At 44.6% G+C, this 25,000-nt stretch overlaps 2 protein-coding genes across 4 annotated transcripts in view; both read left to right on the top strand.

Moving 5' to 3' along the window:
* Positions 1–4,274: 4,274 nt before the first annotated feature.
* Positions 4,275–19,887, top strand: LOC143277529 (uncharacterized). The gene is made up of 11 exons (XM_076582406.1): positions 4,275–4,328; positions 7,838–8,160; positions 9,516–9,563; positions 11,248–11,459; positions 12,864–12,953; positions 13,520–13,714; positions 14,253–14,391; positions 14,795–14,962; positions 16,189–16,317; positions 17,416–17,533; positions 19,551–19,887. Exons 1-11 carry the CDS (start codon positions 4,315–4,317, stop codon positions 19,831–19,833), a joined length of 1,719 nt encoding a protein of 572 aa, XP_076438521.1. The 5' UTR covers positions 4,275–4,314; the 3' UTR covers positions 19,834–19,887.
* Positions 19,888–24,554: 4,667 nt separating this feature from the next.
* The window catches only part of LOC143277326 (uncharacterized), a 329,350-nt gene continuing 328,904 nt past the window's right edge, over positions 24,555–25,000 (top strand). For all 3 annotated transcript variants that reach the window (XR_013053733.1, XM_076582108.1, XM_076582107.1), the window contains exon 1: positions 24,555–24,851. Coding sequence is in view for 2 of the 3 variants with exons in the window: in XM_076582108.1 (XP_076438223.1) it covers positions 24,785–24,851 (67 nt within the window). In the remaining variant the exon portion in view is untranslated. The remainder of the gene's footprint in view (positions 24,852–25,000) is intronic.

Raw genomic sequence — 25,000 nt, 5'->3', positions numbered from 1 at the left:
GGCTGTCTGTTTAAAGATTAAGCAGAAATCACTACAAACAGATACAAACTACGTGGTCAGATAGGTCTGCCATTTTCTTATGCAGCCAGTGTTGGAATATGTTGCACTGATAGATGAATGAACGGAGTTATTATGTGTTGGGTGGCCTGTTGGCTGTTACCATTTTTGACTCACTTGTGTAAACAAAGTGAGTCTATGTTTTAACCCGGTGTTCAGTTGTGTGTGTGTGTGTGTGTGTGTGTGTGTGTGTGTGTGTGTGTGTGGTAAACTTTAACATTGACATTTTCTCTGCAAATTCTTTGTCAGTTGACACCAAATTTGGCATAAAAATAGGAAAAATTCAGTTCTTTCCAGTCATCTTGTTTAAAACAATATTGCTTCTCTGGGATGGGCACAAAAAAAAGTAAATAAATAAATGAAGCCTAATTATATGCAAACTGCATTTACTGTTATATCTATATTTTTTTTGTATTCTCTAAACTTGGCACTTTGATCTGACATTCTGACCCAACAACAAGAGCAGTCATTATTATCATTTGAACAAAAAACACACTATGACATGGTTGAATGCGTCAACATTCTTTTGCTAAGCATGGAACTTTTATTTATTTTGCAAACGTTTTGGTGCAGATAGTAAAAAAGGGAAATTACTCTGTAATTAATGCTAGGGGACTTAATTTATCACAAGTGAGTCTTGAAGGCCTTGCCTCTCTTGTTCTTCATGGAAAGAACTTTACTTTGTATCGATATTTACTTTCAGCATTTTCATTCGTTTATCATAATGTTTTATTAAGCAATGAAAGTATGTTGACGCATTCAACCATGTCATAGTCATTCGGATGAGACGATAAACCGAGGTCCGGTGTGCAGCATGCACTTAGCGCACGTAAAAGAACCCACGGCAACAAAAGGGTTGTTCCTGGCAAAATTCTGTAGAAAAATCCACATCAATAGAAAAAAAACCAAAACAAAAAAACTGTATGCAGGAAAAAATACCAAAAAGGAAGAAGAAGAAGAAGAAGAAGAAGAAGAAGAAGAAGAAGAAGAAGAAGAAGAAGAAGAAGAAGAAGATTGGCGCTGGGGACAGCAGCCCGAATTTCACACAAAGAAATCTGTTGTGATAAAAAGAGAAATACAAATACTAATAAGGACCTCATGGCCAATGGCATTGAAGTGTCAAAGCTACAAAGCGTCTGTCTGTCCCTCTGTACATCTCTCTCTCTCTCTCTCTCTCTCTCTCTCTCTCTCTGTCTCTGTCTCCCCTCTCTTTCTGTCCCAATGTTTCTCTCTGTATGTCTGTCTCCCTGTCTCTGTCTCAGTATGTCTGTCTGTCTGTCTGTCTCTATCTCTGCCTATCTCTGTCTTTCTGTTTCTCTTTCTCCCTGTTTCTCTTTCTTTCTCTTTGTCTCTCTATCTCTGTTTCTCTCTGTCTCTGTCTGTCTTTCTCTCTCTCTGCTTTCGAATAGGTATATCTTTCATTGTTGTGTTTCCTTATATTCACAGTCAGCATCGGTTACTTCATTGTGTCTTTTTGCCGAAGGCTGGACGTAACCCCCCACCCCCCACCCCCTCAAACCCCTCCCACCTACCTCGCTTGTCTCTTATCCTGCTTAATACAGCATTTCTCTTGTCTTGTCTTGTATTGTCTTGTCTAGTCTTGTCTTCCTAGGTCAGTTGCTTGTGCTTGCAACAGGTCCAATGATTCTTCACAGATCAGATTTGTTTCCCCTGAAGAAGAGCCTGTGGCTCGAAACATTGCTTGTCGTGTCTCATGTAAGTCGGAGGATTACTTTCGTCTACATCGTACTATTCTTCACAGAGTTGAGGGGATATAATGTATGAATGAATGTTATACATCTACACACACACACACACACACACACACACACACACACACACACTTATATATATATATATATATATATATACATATACAGAGAGAGAAAGAGAGATACGTGTGCGTGTGTGTGTGTGTGTGTGTGTGTGTGTGTGTATGTGTGTGTGTGTGTGTGTGTGTGTGTGTGTGTGTGTGTATACAGAGATAGATATATATATATATATATATATATATATATAGAGAGAGAGAGAGAGAGAGAGAGAGAGAGAGAACATACTGTGTATGAATGACTATAATCATGACTGATTCCATCATCGCATCATACCTCCCAGCAGCATCGTGGGGGCACTATAAACGCCTGTCTGGTGTGTTGGGTCTGTGCTGAGGTCAGACATTTGTGCCGGCCCCACCCCCACCCCCACCCTCCGCATCATGCCGCCCCCCAACACCCTCCCCCCCACCTCCGCCAGGCCCCCATTTTCTTTCTCTCCCTCCTAAAAAAATTTAAAAAAAACACAAAAAACATATACATACATACATACATACATGTATATATATATATATATATATATATATATATATATATATATATATATATATATATATATATATATATATATATATATATATATAACACGGAGAAGTTGAGGTGTAGCACATATCTATATGGGTCAGTTCTCATTCTGTGACACTTTGTTGACAGTGAACCTGAGTCACATGTCAAGGTCTGGTCGGTCTGTGTGTGTGTGTGTGTAGGTGCATGGGTAGTAAAATTCTGGCATCTGTTGGGAAAAATGTAGTGATGTGTGTGTGTGTGTGTGTGTGTGTGTGTGTGTGTGTGTGTGTGTGTGTGTGTGTGTGTTGTTGTTGTTGTTGTTGTTGCTGTTGTTGTTTGGGAAATGGCTTCACGGGAACACATGGTGAGTGTACACGCCCCCCACTCCCCCGCTCCCCCCCCCCCCACTCACCGCCCCCCTCCCAGCTGTGTTCTTATCTCAGACAGCTCCCACCTGGCCTCACCTGCCCTCCATGTGCAGCCTCAGACAATGACGCAGCCCCTCCCCCACCCCCACCCCCCACATTCCCCCCACCCCCCCTCCCACCTGTTGATCGGCACGATTTGACCTTCCCTCAACAATCTGTCTTTTTTGTTTATTGAAAAAAAGAAAGAAAAGATAATAATGATTATTCGCAGGCTCTTTTGTGTTTTGAACAGACAAACAAATATATTTTTTAATCAACAAAAAGAAAAACAACAACAATTAAACAAAGAAACAGATAGGTAGACAGATCAATCAATCAATCAATCAACCAATAATGAATACAGATACACACATACTCACATACATACATACATACATAATTACACACACACATACATACATAATTACACATACATACATACATACACACGTACATACATACATACATATGTGAAGACACCAATGAATGACTTTGGTTCTGGCGAATAAGAACTGATTCCTGGTGTGTGTGTGTGTGTGTGTGTGTGTGTGTGTGTGTGTGTGTGTGCATTGCTATTCAAATACACGCACAGAACATTATACAGACACCACTACCATGTGTGACATTCAGCACCTAACCTGTACAAGGTGATCTTGTCAGTAGAATTCCCTCTTTGCCTTCAACTGGTGAACTAAGTAGAATTCCCTCTTTGTCTTCAACAGGTGAACTAGTCAGTAGAATTCCCTCTTTGCCTTCAACAGGTGAACTAGACTGTAGAATTCCCTCTTTGTCTTCAACAGGTGAACTAGACTGTAGAATTCCCTCTTTGCCTTCAACAGGTGAACTAGTCAGTAGAATTCCCTCTCTCCCTTCAACAGGTGAACTAGTCAGTAGAATTCCCTCTCTCCCTTCAACAGGTGAACTAGTCAGTAGAATTCCCTCTGTCCCTTGAACAGGTGAACTAGTCAGTAGAATTCCCTCTCTCCCTTCAACAGGTGATCTAGTCAGTAGAATTCCCTCTTTGCCTTCAACAGGTGAACTAGTCTGTAGGGTTCTGTCTTTGCCTTCAATAGGTGAAGTAGTATGTATGATTCCCTTTTTTGCAGTCAATAGGTGAAGTGGTATGTAGGGTTCTGTCTTTGCCTTCAATAGGTGAACTAGGATATAGGATTCCCTCTTTGTCTTCAACAGGTGAACTAGACCGTAGGGTTACCTCTTTGCCTTCAATAGGTGAACTAGTCAGTAGAATTCCCTCTCTCCCTTCAACAGGTGAACTAGTCAGTAGAATTCCCTCTTTGCCTTCAACAGGTGAACTAATATTTAAGTTCCCTTCATGAGTTTTTCCTGTTAACCTTTTCCACAGCAGGTGTTTTAGTACAGGTGTTTTTTTTTGTTGTTTATTTCTGACCAGGTGACGTTTGTAATCTTTCACCCCACACAGATAAGAAACTTGAAGCTTCATATAAAATGATCTTGAAGATGGATCAGCTTTTCAGTTTGTACTTGATTTTGCTATGGTCGTCTGCACGTAAGTTTGTCTGACACAGGGTTTGTGTGAAAGCTGGGAGTGTGTTATTGCAATGTGTTTGTCATCATTGACACGTTTTAGACAAACAGCAGTCTTGTGTGGGACAAAGCTTTTTTTCTTTTCTTTCTGTGCCCTAGTTCGCTTCTAGGCTTGCAGTGGCCCTCAGGCTGGTTCTCTTCAACTGATGACGGGGTGAAACTTCCAAACAGGACATGATGAGTGAATGAACGAATGATATGGATACTTATATAGCGCCAATCCTCTGTCGGAGACCAAGCTCTAAAAGTGCTTATCAAACACGGGGTCATTTGCACAACAGGCTGCCTACCTGGGAAGAGCTAACTAACGGCTGCCATTGGGTGCTCATCATTCGTTTCCTGTGTGATTCAATTATATTTCAGGCGCGCGCGCACACACACACACACACTCACACAGACATGTAACATTTTCACGTGTACGACCGTTTTGTTTATTTACCCCGCCACAAGGACAGGAGACCTTGTCAGCAATGGAGAGGTCCCCTTATGATGTTGAAACAAACTCCCCCCCCCTCCCCCCTCCCATCCCACTCGCCAGTGACGGTATTGGAGATGTCTCGTGAAACTGTTCCTCTCTCACAGTGTAGTTTTATAAGATCATTTAACCCACTCAGTACGGCCAGTCCTCTCTTCTCCTCTATACAGACTCCTCGGATGTCCAGTCGGTGTCTGAATGACCCAACCTTTAGCTTCCGTCGTCAGAATTATGGTATTCTTTGTCAACATTCACGACGTCAGTATAAGAGCCTTCCGCTTGCAATATTTTGATGATGGTAATTGGGGTGAAACGCTGTTAACGTCGTTTCTTTCGCCGTTTGTATGGAGAGAGATAATTTGTCGAGGAAGATGTGTTTATCCTGTCGGCAGACCATTGCTGGGATGCCGTCTATTGCAGGTGTTTCGTGGAACTAATCCTTTCTCCCAGTATGGCGTCAAAAGATCACTTGATTTGTCGAGGAATATATGACTATCCTGTTGGCAGACCATTGCTGGGATGTCTCGAGGAACTGTTACTCTCTCGTAGTGTAGTATCATATCTTAATAACCCCTAGGCTGCCTGCATGACGAGATAACTCGTCATGGCAAGCATGTATGCTTCGCTGCCTGCATGACGAGATAACTCGTCATCGAAATATTCTGACTTTTCCCTGGTTTGCATCCACTTCCTTGGCAATAATAATAAGATTTATATAGCGCTGAATCTTGTGCAGAGACAAATCTAAGCGCTTTCGCATCAGTCATTCACACGCATGCATAACTCTAAAACTGAAGAAACTGAAGAGGCAGAGGTGGGTTTTTAGGCCAGACTTGAAAGAGCTGAGTGTGGAGACCTGACGAAGCGAAAGAAAAAGTTCATTCCAAATGCAAGGTCCAGAGACAGAGAAAGAGCGGCGGCCGACAGTGGAGTGTTTGAATCTGGGTATGCGTAAACAGAGTGGACCCGAAGCCGATCGTAGAGAGCGAGATGGAGTGTAGAGGTGAAGCAGCCACAAAGATAGGAAGGGGCAGTATTGTGAATACATTTATAACATAGAGTGCTGATTTTATAATTTATTATGTGTGAGATAGGGAGCCAATGGAGATGTTGCAAAAGAGGAGTGATGTGCTCAGATCTTTTCTTTCTGAGGACGAGTCGGGCAGCAGAGTTTTGTATGCGCTGAAGGGACTGAATGGATGAAGCAAGCAAACCAGACAATAGAGAGTTCAGTAGTCAAGGCGAGAGAGAATGAGAGATACAAGTCTAGCTGTTGCGTCAGTGGACAGATATCTTCGAATGAAACTGATGCGTCGCAACTGACAGTAACAGGACTGACATGTCTGACTGATAAATTTTTGCATGGACAGTGTATTGTCAAGGACAACGCCGAGGCTCCTGACTGAGCTGGAAAGAAGGATGGATGTACTGCCAAGTTTGATTTTGTCAGTTGCGACGGAAGAGTTTTTGTTTAGTTCCTATGATCATTGCTTCGGTTTTGTCTGCGTTCTATTGTAACTTATTTAGAGTCATCCAGTTTTGAATGTCCAGGAAGCAGTCAGATGTTTCTTGCAAGAGCGACGACAATTTTTCAAGGATATCACTCTTCTGAAAGTTGAGTGTCATCAGCATTAGAACGATGACTGGCATTATGGTGGTTGATAATTTCAGTGAGAGGAGCAGTGTACAGTGTGGAGAGAACTGGGCCTAAAACAGATCCTTGTGGGACTCTGTGTTCAATTTTAATGGGTTCAGACTGAAAATTATCGACGATGACAGACTGGAATCGATCAGTGAGATAAGATTTGAACCAGTTGAGAACAGTGCCATTGATGCCAAATGTAAATTGAAGACGGGAAAGAAGGATTGAATGGTCTATCGTGTCAAAAGCGGCTGAGAAGTCGAGAAGAGTGAGAAAGGAATTTTTCCCTGAGTCGGACGCTAGCAGTAGATTGTTCAGGATGTGAAGGAGAGTGGTTTCGGTGCTGTGGTCAGCACGGCAGGCAGACTGAAAAGGGTGGAGGAGATTGTTGAAACAAAGGTAGTTGATGAGCTGCTTCAGGACAGATTTTTCAAGGAGTTTGGAGAGGAAAGGAAGGTCAGAAACTGGTCGATAATTTTTCAGAATGTTTGCATCAAGGCTGGGTTTCTCCATAAGAGGCCAGACGATTGCAGTTTTGAAAATGGATGGAAACGTTCCAGTGAGAAGGTATGAGTTGACAATATTGGTGATTGTGGGGAGAAGCTGTGAGACACACTGGGAAAAGACAGAGGCTGGTATATGATCGAGCTCACAGGATTTTATTGTCATTTCTTTCAGGATTTCATTCACTTTTGTTTAAGTCAATGGATTGAAGGAATGGAGAGGAGTGCCGTTGAATTGAGGATCGGGATGAGGAGACTGGAAATGCACCTGGTCCAAAGCTCGTACAAATATATTGGACTGTCGAAAAAGAAAATTAAAGAGGAGAAGACATTGGGGAGTTCAGATAAAGTGTAGGCAGAAGGAAGAGGAGTCTTTTTTTGCAGTACCAAGAAGATTTGACATAATAGAGTAAGAGATCTGGTGGATGTGGCATCAAGACCTTTACAACCCATTGCTGGGATGCCGTCTATTGCAGATGTTTCGTGGAACTAATCCTTTCTCCCAGTATGGTGTCAAAAGGTCACTCAGTTTGTCGAGGAATATATGACTATCCTGTTGGCAGACCATTGCTGGGATGTCGTCTATTGCAGGCGTCACATGGATCTAATCCTTTATTCCAGATTGGCGCCATAAGGTTACCTAATTTGTTGAGGAGGATATGACTATCATGTTGGCACACTGCTGCTGGTAAGCCGTCTATTTTTTTTTTTATATTAGTTTACTTGTTATTTCAATTCTATTAGATTTTCAAAGCACTTGGATTTAAATAAGTGAATAAATAAACGAGTAAATGAATAAACAAATAAATGAATGAATAGATAAATAAATGAATACATGACTTCATTCACAGAATGCCAACATCCAAGGTGCTCCAGGCACTGTGGGGTGTGTGTGTCGTCGTGCTGACCTGCACTTGTGGGCGGAGCCAGGCGCTGGGGGAGCAGTATGTGGGCATTGGTTACAACGTGCTGACAGCCAATCCGGATGGAGGGCTGGCGTCCAGGGGCGGAGTTGACCCAGGTCTGCTGATCACGAGGCGGGTCTTGAAAGTGACTGACAGCCGAGCCATCCAGACGCAGTTACGTCACAGCTGTGGCTCAGAGCAGACGACAAGCACTTTCTATGGCGGGAAATCGTACCAGGACAAGCTGGCTGTCGGGGTCAACCTAGAAGGTTTGTTGTTTTAGTATCATTGGTAACAGCAACATGACAGTAGTAGCAGCATTATCATCAGCAGCAGTGGGGTAACATGACTAATAATAGTGGTGCACCTCATATTATAGCATTTTCATGAAACAAATTAAATTCAAATCAAGTCATGAATGTCACGATTTCCATTTTGAAACTGATATGCAGATAAAGCGCTGAAGTGGTATTGATGTACAACTGACTTCCCTTACGAAAAGCGTCCATCGGATGATTTCCCCAACAGACGCTGTGTCAGCATCCAACATTTACTCATGTTGACCTGTAGACAATTTTCTCACTGACATGAACTGTAGACGGTTTGTCTTACTGACAGTGACCTGTAGATGTTTTGTCTCACTGACCTGGACCTGTAGTTGATTCTCCTCCCTGATATCGATCTGTAGATGATTTTCTTATCACGAACAATGTCCATAGATAATTTCAAAGTTTACTAATTAGACACAGAAGGAGTCTATGAGATTGTGTATGTTTTGCTGTCTTTTAACATTGGCAAAAAACCACCACCAACAACAACGTTATCTGTCTTTCTCTTAGTCTGTATGTATTGCTTCAGATCAAATATACATGATTATACCATTCCGACATTGATCTGTAAAAGATTTCTCATTCTAACATTGAGCTGTAAATGACTTATTATAACACTGAGTTAAACCTGTTTCCCCAATTCTGACATTTAAATGTAAATAATTTCATATTGTCAAATTGAGATGTAAATGATTTCCCTTTTGACATTGAGCTGTAAATGTTTTTTTTTTTTTTTCCATTTTGACATTTAAATGGAAATGATATCCCAATCTGACATTATAAAGTAGATACTTTCCCATTATGTGAATGGTTTCCCATTTTGACATTGAGTTGGTAATCACTCCCTGCACTCACATGTGTGGTGGCAATGGATGATAATGATGGAAGTGATGGCAGTGGTGTTAATGATGATGATTACGACGGCAGCGATGATGATGATGGTGAATCTGATGTTGATGGTGATGATGCTGATGCTGATGATGATGACGACGACGACGATGATGGCGATGATGGTGAAGATGAAGAAGATGAAGATGATGAGAGTGAAGATGAAATGGACACTGGGAAAAGAAGAAAGCAGAGGTGAAGCTGTGATTATTCACGGATTTTTGCTGATGAAGACATGGGGGTGTAAGTATTTGCTGTGGTGTTTTGACGTTGAAATAGCTACTGCTGGTTTGTGATGTGCTTTATTGCTGTTGTTGTTGTCAACAAAATTGATCACTAAGGGTGATAACAGTGGTAATGTGTGTATCAGTCGATAATCAATCTTGTGTCTTTTTTGTTTTTTTCAGGATCAGTGATCGCAGGTCTTGTCAACGTGATGTTTTCCCTTAGTCCCCGTGAGTTGACAGTGAAAACTTCAGTGATGAGTTTAGAAAAACAACAACAACAACATAATCGTGTGTGCGTGCGTGCATGTGTGTGTGTGTGTGTGTGTGTGTGTGTGTGTGTGTGTGTGTGTGTGTGTGTGCGTGTGTGTGTGTGTGTGTGTGTGTGTGTGTGTGTGTGTGTGTGTGTGTGTGGTTTCTCCTTTTGCGTGTCTGTGCTTTGGTGTGGAATTCTCTTTCTCTGAGTGTCTCCTTTGCAGTATGTGCTTTCGCGTGTGATTCTCTTTCTGGCATGATGCAAACTTACAAGATCAAAACTTTATTTTCCGCCCAGCAAATCTGGTGCTTTCCCTCTCCACCCCCTCCTCCCCCTTGTTCTTCCTTTCATCCTTCCTTCCATCCCAGATATCTGTTTCAGAGTTCCTTTGTCATTTTGTTTATTCCATCTTTATTTACTGCTTTGTTATTTTTGACTCACTTGTGTAAACAAAGTGAGTCTATGTTTTTGACCGTGTGTGTGTGTGTTTGTGTGTGTGTGGTAAACTTTAGCATTGCCATTTTCTCTGGAAATACTTTGTCTGCCAATACAAAAACTGGCTTAACTCACTCAGTACGGCCAGTCCTCTCTTCTCCTCTACACAGACCCCTCGGATGTCCAGTGGGTGTCTGAATGACCCAACTTTTAGCTTCCGTCGTCAGAATTGAGGTATTCTCTGTCAGCATTCACCTCTTCAGTATAACAGCCTTCCGCTTGCAATATTTTGATGATGGTAATTGGGCTGAAACGCTGTCAACGTCGTCTCTTTCGCCGTTCGTATGGAGAGAGTTAAAACATAGCTTCTTACCTTTTACCTGCCTAACGATCTTTGTATTCTGTCAGCATTCTGGTGTGTTGTCTTTTCCACGTATTTTGATAACAGCCTACCTTCTTACCTGTCTGTCTGCCTAAAAACCTTTGATTTCTGTCTGCATTCTAATGTGTTTTACTTTCCATTATTTTGATACCTGTCCATCTTCCCCCCTGTCTACCTGACTAACGATTTTTATTATCTCTCTGCACTCTAATGTGTTTTTCTTTCCACATATTTTGAAAACAGTCTACGGTCCTACACACTACCTCCTTAACCACCTTAGTCTACCTTTCTCACTGTCTACCTGCCTAACCACCTCCCTCCCTGTCTACCTGCCTAACCACCTACCTCCCTGTCTACCTGCCTAACCACCTCCCTCCCTGTCTACCTGCCTAACCACCTACCTCCCTGTCTACCTGCCTAACCACCTACCTCCCTGTCTACCTGCCTAACCACCTTGGTCTACCTTCCTCCCTCCCTGTCTACCTGCCTAACCACCTCCCTCCCTGTCTACCTGCCTAACCACCCCCCTCCCTGTCTACCTGCCTAACCACCTTGGTCTACCTTCCTCCATGTCTACCTGCCTAACCACCTTCGTCCCTGTCTACCTGCCTAACCACCTCCCTCCCTGTCTACCTGCCTAACCACCTTCCTCCCTGTCTACCTGCCTAACCACCTTCCTCCCTGTCTACCTGCCTAACCACCTTGGTCTACCTTCCTCCCTGTCTACCTGCCTAACCACCTTCCTCCCTGTCTACCTGCCTAACCACCTTCCTCTCTTTCATGTCCACTTCAGTTGTCACTGGGCTGGCCGACCAGCAGTTCTGTCTTCTGTCACACAACAGGCTTCCTCAGAACGCAAAACGAAACCAACGTGGACCACAAAGTCTTTCAAGACGAAGAGCTCGTGTGCAACCTGGGTCACGTGCGCTTCGTTGACGAGCTCTCTGATTGGTTGAACGTGACTGTGACTGACAGCTTCGCTTCCTCTGTGTGTCACTTGCCTGAGACGTATAGCCAGGGAGCGTATATGGCTTTTCTGGACCACTGGGGGACTGTAAGTGTGTTTGATGATGATGATGATGATATGGATACTCTTATATGTATCTGGTCAGAGGCCAAGCTCTAAGCGCTTTAGAAACAAGGAGTCCTGCCTACCTGGGTATAGCCAACTGATACCTGTCATTAGGCACTCATCATTCGCTTCCTGTCTCAATCAGGTTTCAGTAACGCATACAGACATGTAATATTTTACGTGTATGACCGTTTCGCTCATTTACCCCCACCATGTAGGCAGCCGTACTCCGTTCTTTCCATAACCCACCAAATGCTGACATGGATTTCAGATCTTTAATGTGCGTATTTGATCTACTGCATGCGCATGTATACACACAAAAGGGGTTCAGGTAGTAGTAGGTCTGCACATTTGTTTACCTGGGAGACCGGACAGATCTCCACCCTTTACCTACCAGGCACCTTGACCGGACACACACACACACACACACACACACACACACACACATACACACATAGACAGACAGACACACACACACACACACATACACACATAGACAGACAGACACACACACACAACGACACACACACACACACACACACACACACACACACACACACACAGAAAAACACACACATACACACACACACACAGAGAAAAAAACATACACACACACACACACACACACACACACACACACACACACACACACAACGCACACACACACACACACACACACACACACACACACAACACACACACACACACACACACACACACACACACACACACACACACACACACACACACACACACACTTCTCTCTTTTTTCTTTTCTTTTTTTTTCAGATGGCTTGATGTAAAAAAGCAGTCGTTGCTTATTCAATTACAAATTTTGACTTGACTTGACTTGACATACACACACACACACACACACACACACACACACTAGACGCCGCCGTTGAATGCATGGAATATGAATACCCACCCCCTGGCTTCCTCTGTCTCTTTCATAAGTAACGCTCTTGTGACAAACGAAAATTAAAAGGTATTTCATGACCTGCATGCAGTTGAGGTGGAAAACACACACACACACACACACACACACACACACACACACACACACACACACACAAGAAGAAAAAAAACAACCCAGAGACTCGTGACGTTTTCGCCTCTCCCCAGAGCTGTACCCAAATTACATGGATTTTCGCCCCAGGTGATTTCATAATGATTCTCTAAGTTCCCACTACCACAGTGCACTGTCAGTCCGTAGTTCTGCAGATGGACAATTTCTGCTCGTGAGATAACGCGAAGGTGAATTTCCCGATGATATCATGACAAAAACGTCATAACAAGGGTAACTATGACGTCGTCATGATGACGGTGAATGACGTCACGGTGGTGGTGTCTGTTTACATGACGTCACGATCTGTGCGCGTGCAGCACATCACCAGAGAGGTGGACATTGGAACGAAGGTCATCCACAGATCACAGACCTCACTGGCTGAGTTCGTCCGCCACGTGATGAAAGCGGTAAGTGTCTATGGGGGTAAGTCACACACACACACACACACACACACACACACACACACTCACTCACTCACACACATACACACACACACACACACACGCACATACACACACAGAGGCATGCACACACAAATTCACACATTACCTACAAGTACAAATGCACTAACACATCGACATGCAGACAAACACACAAACATTTGCACACACACACACACACACACACACACACACACACACACACACATGGACACACAGACAAATACATTAATTAATGTTGTTATTTATATTTACATTGTTGTAGGTTAACACTTGTTGATATGCATACACATATTCTCCCCCCCCCCCCCCCCACCATGACATCTCACACCACAATCTCTTTAGACTTTTTCTTATAATAATCTACCTTCCCTCTGATACATAACATGAACACTTTTTTTTACACTAATATTCACATGCACGCCCTTTCCTTTATCCACTACTTGACTCCTTTCCGTCTAAAAACACTTACAGTGAATAGACGTTAAACTGAAGATAACACACACTGACGGACTAACTGACTTTCTGTTCAGTCAGGGGCAGACGTATCTCTGGGAGGCTTCTACATGGGCTTTGCTGCGTCACTCGGCATTGACATTGACAAGTTCCAGTCCAGTGACAGCTTCAACCAATCGTTTGGCAGCCACCACGAGACGCTGCAGGTGGGGTCAGAGGCCATGCCGGAGCCAATCAAAGTGGACCTGGTCAGCATCGACACAGCTCTGCAGGTAGGTAGAATACTGGGGTATCCTGGAGAGGGGAATGAAACAAAAATATATTGCATTCATAATACTAATAGGCAACAGTTCTGCCTGAAGGCTGGTCACATAGTTATACACGTACTATATTCACTGTAAATGTACATCAATAACAAGTATGAACATATTGTGAGCATTGCTACATAACAAGAAACGTAATGACCCACAAGAGTATATAGTATACCCCAATGCATTACAAATTCGACAGAAAAAGCGAAATGCAAGTAAGATGCATTCAACATAGCTTACAGCCCCTTGTGAAACGAGAGTTAGGCTTACATAGATGCAGTGTATCATGCACACCTTACAGACAATTGCACAGAAAATGATTATTTACAAATCACTTTTCCTTATATCACCTTAAAACAGCACTCGGATTTAATGACCATCTGGCATTGTCGTTGAAATTCATAATAATTATGAACATTGTTTAATCATGTTGACACACATACACACAGATATATCTTGGTTAAGTATTTGAATAATCGTGTAAAATTCACACTTTCAGTCCAAATTTTGGGACGTCGGCGATTCCTTTACGTCACGCGGGCTGTGTGACGTCAACACAAAAATTGACGTAATCGCTGCCAATCTCCGACAAGCCTTGACAGAGTATGCAGCCTTCAAAATGGCTCGGCCCCCTACTGGTAAATAAAAATGTTTCTCAGTCACTTAACGATCAGAGTTATCACTCAAACATTCAACGAACCCATCACATAAATTTGACGGCGGCGTCCTTCTTCTTCATCACAGACATACACAGACAGACAGAACTGATTTACTGATTTGTGTGTGTGTCTGTCTGTGCGTGTCTGTGTGTGAGTCTGTGTCTGTGTGATCATGACGCTGTGTGTGTGTGTGTGTTCGCGCGTGTGTTTGTACGTGCGTGAGTGTATGCTTGCATGTTTGCATATGTATGTACCTCCGTGTGTGCTTGTGTGTGTGTGTGTGTGTGTGTGTGTGTGTGTGTGCATGTGTGTGTGTGTTTGTGTGTGTGTGTGTGTGTGTGTGCATGTGTGTGTGTGTGTGTGTGTGTGCTCCATGGTTCAGATCCCCCACTGGTGGTCCCTCTGACGTGGCCCCGTGGGACGTACGGTTTGCCGAGACCGGTTTCCGGTTGTCCCGGAGGCAGGGTCACTTGGTACGAAGGTTTCCGTTACTTCGACAACGGCTACGTGTTCGGAAAGAATGTCATCAATTCCAACCTTCACCTGTCAGGTATGGCCAGCGCAAGCAATGAAGTGTAGTTCAGTCGCTGGCCAACACTTAAAGGCAAGTGTCACTCTGAGTTACAGTAGGTATGTAATAATCCAGTGGTGGTGCCTGTCCAGAAGAATCAAGCTTGTTATCAGAAACGGCGTTGACACAGGTGATTCTCACGTGACAATCAGCAGACACACACACACACACACACACACACACACACACACACACACACACACACACACACACACACACACACACACACACACACGCACGGAGCCAGCAGAGAAACAAGAAACATGGCAATGACGCAAAGGCGAAAGAAGATGACAACAGCAGCAAAGACGATATCGACGAAGACAATGATAAAGAGAATGATGTTTCTACGTACAATCTCCACACGAAACTTGGACTGTGACAGAAGGATTTTAAGCCATGGTGACAATGACGACAACGATGATGCTGATGGTTTCAACAACAGTGATGGTAGTGATAATAACGTAATACTGATGTCAACGGTGATGGTGGCAGTGATGACCTAATACTGACGTCAACAGTGACGGTGGTAATTATAACGTAATTATATATAAATGTAATTCTGACGTAAACAGTGACGATGGTGATGATAACGCAATACTGACGTTAACAGTGATGGTGGTGACGAAAACGTAATATTGACGTCAACAGTGACGGTGGTAATTATAACCTAAAATTGACGTTAACAGTGACGGTAGTGATGATATCGTAATACTGAAGTCAACAGTGATGATGGTGATGATAACGTAATATTGACGTCAATAGTGACGGTGGTAATTATAACTTAAAACTGACGTTAACAGTGACGATGGTGATGATAACGTAATATTGACGTCAACGGTGACGGTGGTGGTGATGGTAACGTAATATTGACGTCAACGGTGACGGTGGTGGTGATGATAACGTAACAATGACGTCAACAGTTCTGGTGGTGATGATGACGTGATACTGACGTCAACAGTGACGATGGTGATGATGACATAACAATGGCGTCAACAGTGACAGTGGTGATTATGACGTAATATGGAGGTCAATGGTGACGGTGGTGATGTTGACGTAATACGTCAACAGGGACGGTGGTGACGATGACGTAATACTGACGTCAGCAATGAGGGTGATGTTGACGTATTACTGACGTCAGCAGTGAGGGTGGTGATGATGACGTGATACTGACGTCAGCAGTGAGGGTGGTGATGACTGTCCAGGAAGCTGGCCAGTGAAGGATGACATCCAGATGGAGTTTTGCATGAAGGGGGACCGGGTGCTGAGTGAGTTTGACGTGGACTGGCCAGCTGGGGACTACTGCCTCTTCAAGTACGGCACCTGCCCCACAGGTCGGTTCTCTCTCTGTCTCTCTGTCTGTCTCCGTTTCTGTCTTTCTCCCTGTGTGTCTCTGTCTGTCTGTCTGTGCCTCTCTCTCTTTCTACTCTCTGTTTCTCTGTCTGTCTCCGTCTCTGACTGTCTGCCTCTTTGTCTGTATGAGTGTCTTTCTCTATATTTCTGTGTCTCCGTCCATCTCTCTCTCTCTGTATTTCTCTTTCTCTGTCTGTCTGTATCTCTCTGAGTGTCTTTCTCTTTATGTCTCTGTCTGTCTGTCTCTCTGAGTGTCTTTCTCTATGAGCAGGCTCTCTCTGTCTCCGTCCGTCTCTCTCTCTCTCTCTCTCTCTCTCTCTGTATTTCTCTTTCTCTGTCTGTCTGTCTGTCTGTTTGTCTCTCTGAGTATCTTTCTCTATGAGCAGGCTCTCTCTCTCCCTCTCTCTCTCCCTTCCCATCTCTCTCTGTATTTCTCTTTCCCTTTCTCTGTCTCTCTGTCTGTCTCTATTTATCTCTCCAAGTGTCATTCTATGTATGTCTCTGTCTATGTCTGTCTCTCTGGGTGACTGTTCACAATCTTTCGGGTAATTTCGAAAAAAAAGGCTTAATTTTGTGACCTTGTCTCACATTTGAAACCAATGTCAGGTTTTTGTTTCCACCAGATCTATGAACAGTTTACCCATTTTCCAAGCATATGGGACTTGCTCAAACACTCAACTAGTTATCACCGTTTACATGCGGGGACACACACACACACAGACACACACACACTCACGCACGCACGCAAGCACACACACACACACACACACGCACGCACGCACTCAAACACACATTCACACACACTTACGCACGCGCACACAGACACATACACACACACACACACACACACACACACACACACACACACACACACACACACACACACACACACACACACACACACACGAGGAAGAGAAAGACACAGAGGTGTCAATACTCTCCCCACAGAATCTGCATCTGAACTAAACCACGTGTACCAATGGCACGTGTCAAAGAAGTCCCACGTGACCACCACGTGCAGGCACACACACACACACACAAAACCACGTGTACCAATGGCACGTGACCCCCACGTGCAGGCTTCCAGCAGGGCTTCGTGCAGTGGGATGACGGCAACGTGAAGAACCACGACAGACTGGGGGGCACTGTTCCTGACGGGGTCTACGACACCAACACCAAGATTGAATTCTGCTGCAGGTAAAACGCTTAAAGGTCCCCCTAAACACGGTTTAATTCAACTGCAGCTAAAAGCCTTAACTCACTCAGTACGGCCAGTCCTCTCTTCTCCTCTACACAGACCCCTCGGATGTCCAGTGGGTGTCTGAGTGACCCAACCTTTAGCTTCCGTCGTCAGAATTGTGGTATTCTTTGTCAACATTCACGTCTTCAGTATAAGAGCCTTCCGCTTGCAATATTTTGATGATGGTAATTGGGGTGAAACGCTGTTAACGTCGTCTCTTTCGCCGTTCGTATGGAGAGAGTTAAAGGTCCCCAATATACGGTTGAATTCTGCTGCAGGTAAAACCCTTAAAGGTCCCCCCAAACACGGTTGAATTCTGCTGCAGGTAAAAGCCTTAAAGGTCCCGGAAACATGATTGAATTCTGCTGCAGGTAAAAGCCTTAAAGGTCCCCCAATATGAAGCTGAATTCTGCTGCAGGTAAAAATCCTTAAAAGTCCCCCAACATGATTGAATTCTGCTGCAGGTAAAAATCCTTAATGATCCCCAAAACATGATTGAATTCTGCTCCAGGTAAAAAGCTTAAAGGTCCCCCAAACATGATTGAATTCTACTGCAGGTACAAAGCCATAAAAGTCCCCAAAACACGATTGAAATCTGCTGCAGGTAAAACTCTTAAAGGTCCCCCAAACACAGTTTAATTTAACCGCAGCAAAAAGCTTTGAGGTCCCCAAAACACGGTTGAATTCTTTTGCAGGTAAAACCATTAAAGGTCCCCAAAACATGATTGAATTCTGCTGCAGGTAAAATCCTTAAAGGTCCCCCAATATGAAGCTGAATTCTGCTCCAGGTAAAAAGCCTTAAAAGTCTCCCAGCATGATTGAATTCTGCTGCAGGTAAAGAACCTTTTTTCTTCTTTTTTAAATTTTTTTATATTTTTTTATACTTAATTCGTGGCCACTCCTACGCTCACTTGCATGTACGAGAAAGGCTTTACACGTATGAAAGTTTTTACCACGCCAGACACCGTCTCATCTGCATGTTGTGACGTCATGTGGAAAAGCTTCATAGTTTGCCCCAGCACAGTATGGTATAGTGTGGTGCGGTACAGTGTGGTATGGTACGGTATAGTGTGGTGCGGTAGAGTGTGGTGTGGTACAGTATAGTGTGGTGCGGTAGAGTGTGGTGTGGTATAGTGTGGTGCGGCACAGTGTGGTGTGGTATAGTGTGGTGCTGTACAGTGTGGTGTGGTATGGTGTGGTGCGGTAGAGTGTGGTATGGTATAGTGTAGTGCGGTACAGTGTGGTATGGTATAGTGTGGTGCGGTACAGTATGGTATGGTACCGTATAGTGTGGTGCGGTACAGTGTGGTATGGTACAGTATAGTGTGGTGCGGTACAGTGTAGTGTGGTACAGTATAGTGTGGTGCGGTACAGTGTGGTATGGTATAGTGTGGTGCGGTACAGTATGGTATGGTACCGTATAGTGTGGTGCGGTACAGTGTGGTATGGTACAGTATAGTGTGGTGCGGTACAGTGTGGTGTGGTACAGTATAGTGTGGTGCGGTAGAGTGTAGTGTGGTACAGTATAGTGTGGTGCGGTACAGTGTGGTATGGTACGGTATAGTGTGGTGCGGTACAGTGTGGTATGGTACGGTATAGTGTGGTGCGGTACAGTGTGGTATGGTACGGTATAGTGTGGTGCGGTACAGTGTGGTATGGTACGGTATAGTGTAGTGCAGCATAGTGTGGTATGGTACGGTATAGTGTGGTGCGGTACAGTGTGGTATGGTACGGTATAATGTAGTGCGGCATAGTGTGGTATGGTACGGTATAGTGTGGTGCGGTACAGTGTGGTATAGTATGGTATGTAGTGATCTAATATGGCGCTGAATGTCAGGCTATGATAATTATGACACGACACGATTATCATAGCTGTTTCACAATCATGCATCACTGTGTGACATTCTCTCATACCCAGTCCTGATCTAACCACCCCACACCCCACATTTTCTCTTTTTTCTTTCTCTGTCCCAGAAACGACGGCCTTCCCACCCACCCCCTGTACCTCCCCATCGACAGACCCTTCTACCTCTTCCGGCACGTGCGTGGCTGCCAGCACGTGCATAACATGACCATGCACGAGGAAGTGGTCCAATGGGACGAGGCCTTTAACTGGTTCTTCTTCGGCTACAAAGACGCTGAGCGGATCGGAGGGTCGCATCCTTTTGATGATGGTGACGGGGACAACCACCGCCTGCACTTCTGTTTCTATTCTCCCAGCGGGCAAAGCAGCGGCTCCGATGATCTGATTGGTTGAAGGAGACCGAGGCGCCATGTTTGAGCGTGTATGAATAAAGCATGGAATGATGGACATTTGTAGTCTGTGTGAGTTTTTGTGGTGGTGTTGATGCTGAGAGGGTCGTGTTTCTTCCAGTTACACGTGTATTTGTGACCGGGTTGTTGTCTTTTTTCATCTGGTGGTTTTATTTTATCTACTTATTTGGTGTTTTTTTTTTTGTTATTGCTCCACTGAATTTGCATAGATTGGAGTGCTCTATGGAAAAAAAAAAGTTTTGGGGATACAGTGCGTTGTGTGGATTATCACACACACACACACACACACACACACACACACACACACACACAGAGAGAGAGAGAGAGAGAGAGAGAGAGAGAGAGAGAGAGAGCATGTGTCTTATTATGGTATTGAATATCATTCCAGGAATGCACTACATGCACCTGGGGGGGGGGGGGGGGGGGGGTGGGGGGGGGGGTTAGGGGGTGCACGGGAGGGGTAGTACCTCTAGAGGGGGGGCTTGTCACGCTCTTCCGGGAGTGGTTCGTCCTCTATTGGTCCCCAACGGCACCCAGCTCTCACCTATGGGTCCTAGAAGCTGCTAGCATGCGGCAGCGCCCAACCCCCGGGCAATGGCTTTGACAGGCTGGCTAAACTAGGTGAGGGTAGCCGACAGGTCTCAAACCCTCGGTGAGTTGGGGTTTGTCTACCCAAGCATGTGACGACTGGATCCGGCGGACGGAGAGGAAAGTGGTTGCAGCAGAGCACTGTGGAATGCTGAGGGCAGGATGAGGCTCATAGGACATCCTGGTCATCCACTGCATCCGTTTCCATCTCCAGTCGTCTTGACCTCGTCTTGCCACTGGATACAGACGGTCTCGGACAAGAGAGTGAGGTCGACGGTGCGCAACTCCTCACTATAAACAAAGTCATCGCGCAAGTCATCAGTCATCCTTCATCCCATACCATCATTTTCCCCAAGCCCTGTGGTGACAGGCGAGCGACAAAGCGACAGGTGTGGGTACACTGGCAGTCATAGCTGTGGACCTGCACACAGGTGGCTCAGGCCATAGGGTCATTTTTCACCGACTGGAGCAGCGGTGGAGATCGGCATTCCCCTCAGTGACTGAGCAGCCCTCTTCAGGACAGCACTGCTCACCTCCATGGCATGAGGAAGGGGCTAGAAAAGGTGCCCTAAACATTGCCTGCTCCACACCACCCTAGTCAGCATACCGCGGCTGACGGGGACCCTACTCAAGCGGTCGACACACAAAGGAAAGAAAGAAGAAAACAAGGAGCACCCCATTGACCATTGCCACATAGAACGTGCGTACACTTCTGGACAGAGGCGACTCGGACAGACCACAGAGACGCACAGCACTCATTGCGAGTGAACTAGCCAGGTACAACATCAACATTGCTGCCTTAAGTGAGACCAGACTGGCAGAAGAAAGCGAACTCTGTGAGCGAGGCGCAGGCTACACCTTCTTTTGGAGTGGACGCGGACCTGAAGAGAGACGTGAGGCTGGAGTTGGCTTTGCAGTGAAGACAACCCTTGTTGGCAAGCTGGCTGGCCCCCCGAAAGGAGTGAACGATCGCCTGATGACGATGAAACTCCCTTTATGCAACGGGAAGAAGTTTACCACCACTGTCAGCGCCTACGCGCCCACCATGACCAACCCGGATGAGATCAAGGACAAGTTCTACAAGGACCTGAACGCTGTCATCACAACTGTTCCCAACACAGACAAGCTCATCATTCTTGGTGACTTTAACGCGAGAGTTGGCTGTGACAGCTTCTCCTGGGAAGGCGTGATTGGGAAGCATGGGGTTGGTAACTGTAACAGGAATGGTCAACTACTTCTCCAGACGTGCCGAGCACGACCTTCTTATCACAAACACCGTCTTCTGCCTCCCTACCCGTAACAGGACGTCATGGATGCATCCTCGCTCTGGGCATTGGCATCTCATCGACTTTGTCATTGTCAGGAAGAGTGACAGGCAGGACGTACGAGTCACGAGGGCCATGTGCGGCGCTGAGTGCTGGACAGACCACTGCCTTATCGTCTCCAAACTCAACCTCCGGGGAAGTGCAGAGGGTGGGAGGAGACATACAAGGGACTATGCTTCGTCACGTCAAAAGGCCATTTTGAACAGGTGGGTTTTAAGATTTCCTTTGAAACAGGACAGACTTGATGAGTGTCTGAGTTAAAGCCATTTTGAACAGGTGGGTTTTAAGATTTCCTTTGAAACAGTTGATGATTGCCTGAGTTAAAGCCATTTTGAACAGGTGGGTTTTAAGATTTCCTTTGAAACAGGACAGACTTGATGAGTGTCTGAGTTAAAGCCATTTTGAACAGGTGGGTTTTAAGATTTCCTTTGAAACAGGACAGAGTTGATGAGTGTCTGAGTTAAAGCCATTTTGAACAGGTGGGTTTTAAGATTTCCTTTGAAACAGGACAGAGTTGATGAGTGTCTGAATTCCAGAGGAAGAGAATTCCAGACAGAAGGTGCTTGATACAGAAAATCCCTTTGACCAAATGTCTTTGAAGAGACTTTGGGGACTCGACGGAGCAAATAATAATAACAAATGAATAAATAAGCAAATAAAAAAGAAAAGAAAAAAAAAGAAGAAGAAGAAGAAAAAAAAAAGATTATCGGCGTTCTTTCAAACAAACAAGACAAAATGTATTTCCCTTGTGAAGAAAACTGCTGATTTTGAAAACACACACACACACACACACATGCACGCACACACACACACACACACACACACACACACACACACGATTCTAGTATCAGTATCAGCACCTCAAGGAGACGTCACTGCGTTCGGACAAATCCATATATGCTACACCACATCTGCCAAGCAGATGCCTGACCAGCAGCGTAACCCAACGCACTTAGTCAGGCCATGAGAGAGAGAGAGAAAAAAAAAAGATTCTAAAGATTGTATCTTCGTGTCCCAAGTCTCGTTCACGAGTCATATGGAACAACGGTTGGTTCTGTAATCCATGAAGGAACTGACAAATATATTAGCACTTCAAATTTAAAGCTTGTGAATGTAAACTGTTTGGGGTGGTGCATTGCATCCTGGGTTATACATTCAAAATTCGTGTAAGTTAAACCACCCAACAAGAGAGAGAGAGAGAGAGAGAGAGGGAGTGAGAGAGAGAGAGAGAGAGAGAGAGAGAGAGAGAGAGGGAGTGAGAGAGAGAGAGACAGAGAGAGAGAGAGAGATCACACTGATAAAGATGGTTAAAGAGAGATAAAGACAGATAGATCAAGCCAAAGGCAGTGAAAGCAATAAAAAGAGATACTGAAAGACAAAGAGAAATAGAGAGACAGAGACAGATTATTAGAGGAAGGACAGGAAGATACAGACAGGAGAGAGAGAGAGACAGGCAGAAAGACAGTAAAGCAGACAGAAAGGCAGGCAAACAGACAGACAGATGGAGAGACATATGCATAATTATAACCAAACACACTGACAGGGACAGTGACAGACAGAGAGACATACTGAGATATGTTTCAAATACACAACAATCAACTTGTAGCCAGACACACACAAACAGACACGCATTCAAGTCGACCTTCACTTTGCGGGCCTTCACTCTGTTTACACTCGACAGACGGCGAGGAGAGTTGAACAGAAGGCGGGTGGGGTGTGATAAAGGTGGGGTACGTTGTGTCACTGGGTGAATGGCAGGGTGGTGCATGCTGTATTATATTGAATTACTGTAAACTAGCTTATAAACGCCCGCCCCTTCCCTGCACAGCTTTCACCCTAAAATTGGGTACGGGTGTTTACGTGGTACTTTACCCTTTGTGGGAGGCCATTCCCTTTCTCAGTTTCACCATTCAGTACTGGCTGGGAGTTTGCTGTGTGAATGAAAAGTCTCTGGTCATGTCAGTAGGAAACTGTTCACACACACAATGGATGTGTTTTTTGTACTTAGTCTTCTCTCTGTCTCCTTCATTTGTTCATCACATTTTGCTTTCTGTTGGTTTCCCACCTATCCCCACCCATTTCTGTCTGTGTCTATGTCCGTCTTCTTTTTCTCTCTCTTTCGCTAGCACTCTCTCTCTCTCTCTCTCTCTCTCTCTCTCTCTCAAGTGAGTGAGCGCTGTGAATGAAAACAAAACGATAGCTATTGTAAAACGATGCGTTATGGAGTGACATCATATTTTCACTTGGTTTTCATTGACACATTGAAACCTCACACCGGCGTCCTATTTTTTATCCCTACATCTATCTATGTTCTGATTTGTGAAGCAACACAACGAAAATAACAAACTGCCTGTGCATCAGTTCATTACAATTTTATTCTCGGTTTTGTTGTTGTTTTTTTTCTTTCTTTTTTCAAATACGTGGGTAAGGGAGGGCATTCACAAGATATTATACGGTATGCACAGTCTTGAAAACAAAATGGTGGTTGGGGTGGGGGTAGGGATGTTTACAACATATTTCACGACATATATATATATATGTAATATACATACACATATGCACACGCACGAGTGTACGAGTGCACTAATCCCCACTGCACACACACAGATACATATGCATATGCACACGCACCTACGTACATGTGCACTCATCCCAACCACACCCACACCCACACCCACGCACACACATATCCCCCCCCCCCACACACACACGCACACCTTTCCCCCCTGACCCCCTCCACGGAGAGAAATCCGTATGTTTACACTCACCCCTGCCATATACACACTGCTTACATTTGAATCTTTCAATGTGCTACCCGTAACGAAGCCCTTGTGGTTCATACACTTCCTGGTTGCACACTGCAGTTCAGCTCACCTGAACAGTGTGTTGTCGTGAGACTCTGTTCTTTAGCAGGGAGGACACAGTAATACCTGCTGGCTGGTTTTTCTCTGCTGTTCACTGTCAGTGTGTGTCTGCCAGCAGTGAGGAAGTGGTGATCCAGTTGCAGTGTACAGCAGTATCATGTGGTGTCTGTGGTTCTCGTGGTCATCCTGTGTTTTCTTCTGCTGTGTTTTTCACCTGACCAGTGGTACGTTTTGCGATCTCATTTCAGTAGTAGAGTCATGTAAATTACTGATGAGAGAGAGAGAGAGAGAGAGAGAGAGAGAGAGTATATATATATATATATATATATATATATATATATATATATAATCTTGGTCAGTCCCAAGTATTTTA

The sequence above is a fragment of the Babylonia areolata genome, chromosome 34, assembly GCF_041734735.1.
Source record: "Babylonia areolata isolate BAREFJ2019XMU chromosome 34, ASM4173473v1, whole genome shotgun sequence".
NCBI classification, from domain to species: Eukaryota; Metazoa; Mollusca; class Gastropoda; order Neogastropoda; family Buccinidae; genus Babylonia; species Babylonia areolata.
The sequence above is the reverse complement of the archived record's forward strand: the minus strand, read 5'-3'. Positions and strand labels throughout refer to the sequence as shown.